Source organism: Anoplophora glabripennis, unplaced genomic scaffold (genome assembly GCF_000390285.2).
Source record: "Anoplophora glabripennis isolate ALB-LARVAE unplaced genomic scaffold, Agla_2.0 scaffold175, whole genome shotgun sequence".
In the NCBI taxonomy this organism is placed as follows: Eukaryota; Metazoa; Arthropoda; class Insecta; order Coleoptera; family Cerambycidae; genus Anoplophora; species Anoplophora glabripennis.
In genome coordinates, this window is record NW_019416926.1 from 470,391 (window position 1) to 479,116 (window position 8,726).

The 8,726-nt window shown below is 33.5% G+C and overlaps 1 protein-coding gene across 2 annotated transcripts in view; it reads right to left on the reverse strand.

The window, feature by feature from the left end:
- Window positions 1-8,726, reverse strand: part of LOC108904791 (arylsulfatase B-like) — a 62,103-nt gene that overhangs the window by 8,098 nt on the left and 45,279 nt on the right. For both annotated transcript variants that reach the window (XM_018707469.1, XM_018707470.1), the window contains one exon: window positions 1,226-1,361. In XM_018707469.1, coding sequence (XP_018562985.1) covers window positions 1,226-1,361 — 136 coding nt within the window. The remainder of the gene's footprint in view (window positions 1-1,225; window positions 1,362-8,726) is intronic.

An 8,726-nucleotide genomic window follows, 5' to 3' on the forward strand; every position in this document is an offset into this window, starting at 1 on the left:
ATGGTCACCATTTCACTTGTAGTATCTTTATCTTTCGACTTTCCCATTGTTAATGAATCACCCTGTATTTGTTAAGGAAATTTGTTCTACAGTAGGAGTTGGCGGTGAAATATCATTAAAATAGATATTTATGGCATTTGAATTTTTCAAGTTTTCCGACAAATCCCGTGCTTTATTATTACTAATTATATCTAAGATCTTCGTAAATTCCATAAAGATTTACTGTTCTTATTTTTTAATGTGTGATTAAGAAATGCTTTTTTTCATTATGCACTGCTGACATAATTTCTAAATCTTTATAGTACTCCCAATTATTATGCGAGTATTTTTATATTTTAGAAACGCTTTATAACGTATATTCATATATTTTTTTTAGAGTATTTGTGAGGAACATGTTTTTTGTAATATTAATTGCGCACAAATGGGCATGAGTATTAAATAGATACAGTAAATTTAAATTAAAATAATTAACCATGTCATCCGCATTTTGCAAAGTAAAAATATAATCCCAATTAATTTAATATAAAAAAATGTTCCTCAAAATTCAAGAAATATTAACAATAAGAAGAAGAATAAGAATTTTACGTTTTATAGAAGTTACAACACAAATATGAAACCAGAAAATAGTCTGAAACGCCAAAAACTTCACTAACATTCAGAGACCTTATAATATCTAAATTTAAAATAGGTATGCCTAAAAAGGATGAAAAGTGGGGAGTAATTCCGATTAGTTGTTTAACAAGCTGTTCTAAATTGAAAAAAATTAAAAATTATAAATATTTGCTACTCACAGTGCGGTAGTAAATTTTGTCTCGAGAAATTTTTTAAGTGTCTCGTGATTTATTTCTATTCTTTTGTTCATCAAATTCAATAAAAAGTTATTACTTCGTTGATATTTATTTTTAGAGGTCGCTCGAAAACATTTTAGGTACACTACTTTGAAAGTTAAAATAATTATGAGTGACCTTTAGAAATTAAAATATCGATTTGAAATTTTCAGAATCGATATTTTTTCAACCTAGAAAATGATAAAATAACGAGTAAAAAAATTGAAAAAAAAATCAGTTTGACGATTTTGGTTTCTAAAAATCTTGGGCGACCTCTAAAAAAATTTTTTTGAGCTGATTTTTTGAGGGGGCTCTTAACGCATGATAAACTAACATATTTTCACAAAAGACGAAAAAAAAAATCATTTTTTTGGGCCACCCTACTGTGTATACTATACCTGCAGCACTAAAAAAAGTTGGTAACCAATCCGTTACATGCATAAAATGATTCGATACTCTTTGAGGATATTTTATTAGGGGGCTCCATATTACGGCTAAGTTTCTCATGGCTCCTTCCCAGGCTGAATTCTTTGCCTAAAATGAAGAAATTATGATAATAATGGAAATATTTTTTGTTTAAAATAATGTTATATTGTCAATTATTTTCGAAAGGCCATCGTTTTAGTAAAAACTTTTATCCCCATAGCAATCAAGTGAGTAACTCAAAGAAAATCATATTTGTAACTAATTTTACAAGGAATACGTGACAATATCGAAAAGTACCATGGGAATGTCTACTAAGAGTATTATTGTGCTTAAAATGACGAAAATTATTTAACGTTTTCGTTGTAAAGTTTATTTTATAAAAAAACTATAGAAGATGCCTGTATGAACAGTCACCATTTCTTTATTAGTTTTTTGCCGAATTTTTGCATTCAGCGTTTGTTCTCATCAATAAATAAATGACGTTCATAATGGTTTTGTATTGCCGAAATTCCGAATTATTTTTACACGGATATTTTTTATTACATTTAAATTTTACTAAAAATAATTAGTTTAAATATGTTGATACTCAATGTGGTTTTTTTAATTTGAAAATGGCACTTTTAGTTAAATATACCTATTAACAATTATTTGTTTTACCACCGAATGTGTAAATCCTTATTTCTGTCATTATTTTTCTGCAATTTTAGGTTTTCATTACACACAAAACTATCTTGAGATAGTCAGATGTATCAAATAAATGAATGTTTCTTCAATTGCCTTGTAGGTAGATATCGAGATCAGTGATATCCCATATTAAACCATCAGTGTCAGTAGGTACATAATAATTTAGGCCGATTACCGAAATTTTGTTTAATATAATCAACAAAAACTATGAAGTATAATTTTGGAAAGATCCAAAATAATAAATTGGCTTACTGTGTTTATAAGTTCATTTATCCCAAGCATTTTATCTCTATTTCTTTATTATAAAACTTAAATTATAGAAATTTAGTTTCTCTATAAAGGTTGTCGCTCACTTGCCCGTTACAGCACGACACGGCTCATTCCATCAAAATACGGATAGAATTAAAACGTGTCGTGATAGATTGGCCAAGTCGGCGCGTCGTCGGCCAGCATGCACCTGTCCAAACCTGCAGGATACGTTCTTCAGAGTTCAAAGCGCACAGAAGGCTTCTAAAATGAAGTAGGAAAAATTAATATGCTTGGGCCAAAAATATAAAGAAATTTCTGATATAAAGTGGTGCGAACTACTATAACTAACTACAAAAAGATAACATGTGGGAGGAAATTGCAGGAGAAATTGTGAGACCCGGTAAATATTGTGAGACCCGGTAAATATTGTATTATAACAACCCCAGGTTCGATTGAAAAAAAAATATAAACGTAGTTGTGGCCAAAAATGTGTGATCGTCATAAGGAATCCCTACGTTGTGTGTATCTATTTTTAATTGACCGGAAGGCGCTGGCTACTAACTTTGTAGAGGGGATGTATGGTTTAATTTTATAAAACAAAATCAGAGTAAATACACCTAACTTTATTATCTACATACAACAGTCCTCAAATTAAATGTGACAAATAGAATGAACAACAAAAACATTAACAGCCATTTAACATAAAATGAGAGTGCCAGGCTCACCTAGAGCTCCTGAGGGGAAAGAGCATGGCAGAGAAACCCACGATCCTTGCTCTTACCACCCAAATATAAATACAAAACAACCGCTAACCAAAGGCATAAATTAAGAACCTTTGCTAATGATAAATAAGTTCTGTCTCATTTAATGTGTCACTAAATGTCATCTGTTAACCCATATTAGTCATACACACTTCCAAGTAAAACTGAAGAGGTTTGGTGTTAGTTAGCCGGCAGGGCCGGAAGGTACTGGAGTCCCATAATACGGGAGGCAATCCAGCTAAAGTTGAGATTTCGGAAGATCCTTCTCAACACCGGAGTCCCATACGGGAGGCAATCCAGCTTGATCCAGATTCGTTCCGCACGGGCGAAAATGTTAGTAACTTCAACAAAGCTCGTATATACGTGGGACATAAAGTGAGCACAATAAATCAGAGAACAACATAATCATGGTAAAACAAGTTAAATGTGAAACAAAGGGGTTGCTATTGCAATATCTGGGCAGTCACGAACTAATACCGGTTAAACACTTAATTTTCCACTACTATATTTTTCACACTACACTGTCCGCCGATCGTCTTGCTACCTATCTGCACACTGTTCTCACTTCAACTACCTATCTTCGACTCTCTAGGCTTCCTTCCAGAATTCCCTCCTAAGTGCTTGTTTTTTGTGCTTCCTTCTACCGACCGTTAATATTACTTTTTCATTATTATACAACACTCATGTAACAGGTGACGTGGAAGTTGATAAGATAAGTACGGTTTTGCACAATATACTAATTTATTTATCCATATTTTTATAATAAAATGAACACGTGACATGTGGAATACATGTATAAATTGAAAAAATGAATGAAACTTAAATATTTCTTTTGCCTTTCCTAACCGATGCTGTTTGCCACAACACCGAACCGGCCCCAGAGTTGAAGTAATATTTAAATTGGTTTCTAATTTCCAGTGCAAGTACAGTTGATTATCTTCTTCGGTCCAATGACACGTATCATTTCGAAGAAAGTTATGTAAACAACAATTGTAGCAAGTACAACTTTATCCATGTTCTTAGGGATAATTTGCAAACGTCTTTGATAAATACGAAATCTTTTTGTCAAAATTCCGAAAGCATTTTCCGAGACTCGCCTGGCTCTACTAACTGTACTACTGGCTGTATATTTTTATTTCTTCGTTATTTACTATTTCGCTACCTAGATAAGGACGCATTAAATGTTTATGTAAAGGAAAAGCCTGGTCTCCAACGAAGACTCGAGGCAGAATTTTATTAGTGCCAGGTAAAGACTTGTCTTCAGGTAAATCCAAAATGTATTTGAATAATTTCTTTCCGATTATTGAAAATATAGATTATTGGGGGTTGTCAGTATAGTCCACAGTACAGGCCCCCTCTGCAAAGTTGATTACCACATACTTTATAACTCCTGAGGAGCTTCTTATTGACGAGTCTACCACATTTTTCCTCTGCGACTTTTCTCGATTCCTCCGCTTTTCCACTCGGAAAAGTCCAAAAACATGGCAATTTCCTGGGGTCTTGAATAGTCAAGACCACATCTTTTATTTTTAGCTTAAGTAACTGGAAATTTTGTTGCAAATGCCGATTTAAATTTGTCCGACGGAAATTCTTCCGACATTGACGTATCTACCGGTCGAAACATGCCAAAATAACAGGGTATTGAAAATCAAATACCACATAGGTAATTTTTAGTAAAATTAATTGTAAATAATTAATTCAGTCAAGAAGTATTGTTCTCCGACAAATTTCAAGCCGTGTTTTTTCAGTCCGACAGCTGGAAATCGGAATTTTCACGAGGTATAAAAAATCGATTACCACATATCTAATTTTCATTTTTTCCACTTTTAAATTTACTGTACAAAATAGTGACATAAGTGTCCGACGATTTAATGTCCGCAAATTATTAAAAAATCAATAAATCAATAATCGTGATGAAATTTAATTTTTTCACTCCAAAAATTTCATATTTATAAATGGTTATTAATTATTATTATGTAAATTATTATTTGTTTCAAATAAATAATTATAATATTGCTTATTTTATGCTTAAAAATTTAAAAGTTATAAACAAATGAAGTTATTTTTGAGGCGATTAATACGATCTTAGTGCATAATGCATTATTTCTAAATAAATTAATATTATACTTGATATAAAAATCCTTTTTTCTCTTTCAAGTTTTCATTCGCGTTTGTTATTTTTCTTTACAAAAATTTTCCTATTTTTCTAAAAGAAAATCCCAAAACTTTTGTGCATAATTTTTTTACACCATACATACTTTTTTGAAATCGTTTAATTCTTTTCTCGATATTTATTTGGCTAAATTGAGCATATAGAGATTTACAATTACAAGAATAAAACGAAAAATATATACAGGGTGTTTCAGAAAGACCTCCCGTAAATAAAGGGGGTGATAGTATGACAAAAAATGAGAATTTTTTGTCTTATGAACTCTATGTCTATCTCCTCTTGTTTTCGAGATACAGAGAGACAAAATAAAATTTTTTAAATAACATTTTTATGAAAATTTCCAAATGGTGCGAAATATTTTTATGAAATTTGGTAGTCCGAGGTTTTTAAGGGTGCCAAATACGCTAGTCTAATTATTTTTTGTATATTTCATAGAGGGCGCTAGTTATGCTACATTCTTATTACAATTTAAGTTATATTTTTTTTAAGGTTAGGTTTTTTACCAGTCGGGCTCCAATTTCTATTGTACAATTTTATTTTCTAAAAATAATGTACTCTTGTTAGAACTTCCTAATGTGGACGATTTTCGAGAAAAAAGGCTTTTAATTAAACTCTTACAATATTACACTATAAAATAAGTGACTTTTCTCAAAGTAAGCTTGAGCTTTGAGAAGAGGAGATAGACATATAGTTCATATGACAAAAAATTCTTATTTTTTGTCGTCCTCACCCCCTGTATTTACGGGAGGTCTTTCTGAAACACCCTGTATTGTATATTTATATGGAATTTTGCTTAATACATGAAAATACCTTATTAGAAATTATAAATACATGTGCACATTTTTTACGAAATTTTTTTCATCATTTTTTGTCGGACTGACGATTTGCGGATATATTTTTGTCGGACATTACAATTTTTGCTTATAAAAAACACTTTTCTATCGTGTGTTATTTTTGTCCGACATGTGGTAATCGATTTTTCATACCCTGTGAAAATTCCGATTTCCAGCTGTCGGACTGAAAAAACGCGGCTTGAAATTTGTCGGACAACAATACTTTTTGACTGAATTAATTATTTACAATTAATTTTACTAAAAATTACCTATGTGGTAATTGATTTTCAATACCCTGTTATTTTGGCATGTTTCGACCGGTAGACACGTCAATGTCGGAAGAATTTCTGTAGGACAAATTTAAATCAGCATTTGCAACAAAATTTCCAGTTACTTAAGCTAAAAATAAAAGATGTGGTCTTGACTATTCAAGACCCCGGGAAATTGCCATGTTTTTGGACTTTTCCGAGTGGAAAAGCGGAGGAATCGAGAAAAGTCGCAGAGAAAAAATGTGGTAGACTCGTCAATAAGAAGCGCCTCAGGAGTTACAAAGTATGTGGTAATCAACTTTCCAAGGGGGGCCTGTACTGTGGACCAGTAACTACGTGGTTTTCATCAATTGCAGCAATGCCGTTTGGAAAATTCCATATTTTTTGGAAGACCCGTTCATTTTTTAATCAGATCTCTTTTAAAGAAGAAGGTATTACCAATAGTCCCAATTTTTTCCATTTAACCTCACAAGTTCCATAAACCATATTACGATCTGTTGTTTTTCCAAGTCGGTACTAAATGCAATTGTTCGAAACGTGTCTCCCGTAGCAAAAAAACTGAAAAGAAAAGCTATTTAGATAGTGAAAATTGTATCATTTACGTTTTCTTTTTTAGCTTCCGAATGTAAAAAAATATGGAGCACATTGATAGATAGTTATCAAAAATCAATTAAATCTCAAGAAACTGTAAGTGGCGAAGCTGTAGCAAAAAAAAGGTGTTGGCTATATGATAAACAGATGTCATTTCTGCGATCATTCCTAGCACATAGAAAGCAAATCACCCATGTTGACCAATCTGATTCATCACAAACTGAAATGCAGTAGCAGGACATTACGATATAAGAAAGAAAACATTCATATAGATGTCACCAGTCCCGTCAACACTGGGTCCTCCTGGTCTAAGGCTCCATATTGATATAGTAGTTGTAGGTCTCTGCTAGCATCTCTATATTGGTTCTTTGAACCGTCTGCATGCGGTCGCCATGACATCTGCCATTCTTAGCATTAGGGCCTCTGGGCTTAAGGACGGTACATGTGTTCCTCGCTGGAATGACCCTTGGGTCACCACAGGCTGTGGTACAAGTGGTGCACAGGCTATATTACGCCCTGGACTTGGTTGTGGTTCGGTATTCGTCACTCCGAATCCGAAAACTAGATTTGGATAGGATCTTGCTCAACATCTTCTGAATATAATATTTTTATTTATTTTATTTATTTATTTATAATAAATAAATAAATAAATAAATAAATAAATAAATAAATAAATAAATAAAATATGATTTTGGCACTTCGGCAAGCAAATTTCCTACAGAAAGTGCAAAAAAATTCATTTCATCGCCAAGTTCATAATCCTGTAAATGTTTAGATATATTCAATTGTCTTGTACTTCTCCTAATTTCTTGATATTTCGTATTTTTCTAAATTGGAATTCATCACATTTTTCCATCTTATTATTTTGTTTATTTTGTAGTAATTTTTCATCATTTGTTTATCCAATTTCTTCAGTGTCAGTGGTAATGGAGATAATTAACAGGTTACTTTCACTAAAATCAATATTTTTTCCATGGACAATTCTTCTTTCTTCTATATTCCATAATCTGTACACATTTATTATTGTCGCAGAAAACATATTTCGGTAATTGACAACAATTCTAGAAAAGAAACTTATACGGCTTGACGCAGTTCCCGCGTAAAATAGGAATATAGAAACAGAACAATTCCGCTAACATAAAAATAGTTCCATTTTTAACCGATCTTTCTAATATTTCTCACTATCTTCCGCAGATGTCGAGATTGCCGCCAGAATCGTCTCAGATACATCCACGACGATGCGGACAAGCGCACGACCGAGCGCTGCGTGTCTCCAAACACGAAGCGACCGACATTCACATTTCATGTGTTGAAAAAATTCGCTGTTGTATCAAAAAATTTTACTCACCAAGCCACCTGAATGAAACGATTACTGCCAAGAGGCAGACGAATGCAAGTGACTTTTCAAAAAATGGTGAAAATAACAACATCCTAGGGAGTTCAAATTCACATCCCTAAATGACTTTAGGGTCAATATTAACCCACATCAGTTTCAAGCCTTTAACTCCTCAGATATGTCCGTATTCGCAGAGGACTCAGTTTTTCCAGTTCCAAAATTTGTGGAAAAACCGGACTACACAAGCGCGCCATTATTCTATGGCTAGAAATTGGCCTCAATGATTTGGGATCGAGGGGGATTATCCCTCTTTATCCTGCCTCATCTCGTGTAGGCCTGGACAGCCTTCGTAGGTGGGCCCCATCCGTCGTCTACCCCGACCGCAAATGCGGCCGGTGTAGGCGCTTTGTGGGACCTCCTTTTGTCCTGGCTGGGCCCCGCCGGCTAGGGCCCTTTCTTCTGGCGCTCTTCTTGCTTCGCCGGCTCGTCTGTGTAAACCCCGGGGGTAGTGTCATGTTTATGTGTGGTATGGTTGGGTAGGGTAGTGCGGCTATGCAGCCTGGGATGCGCTTTGCTAAGG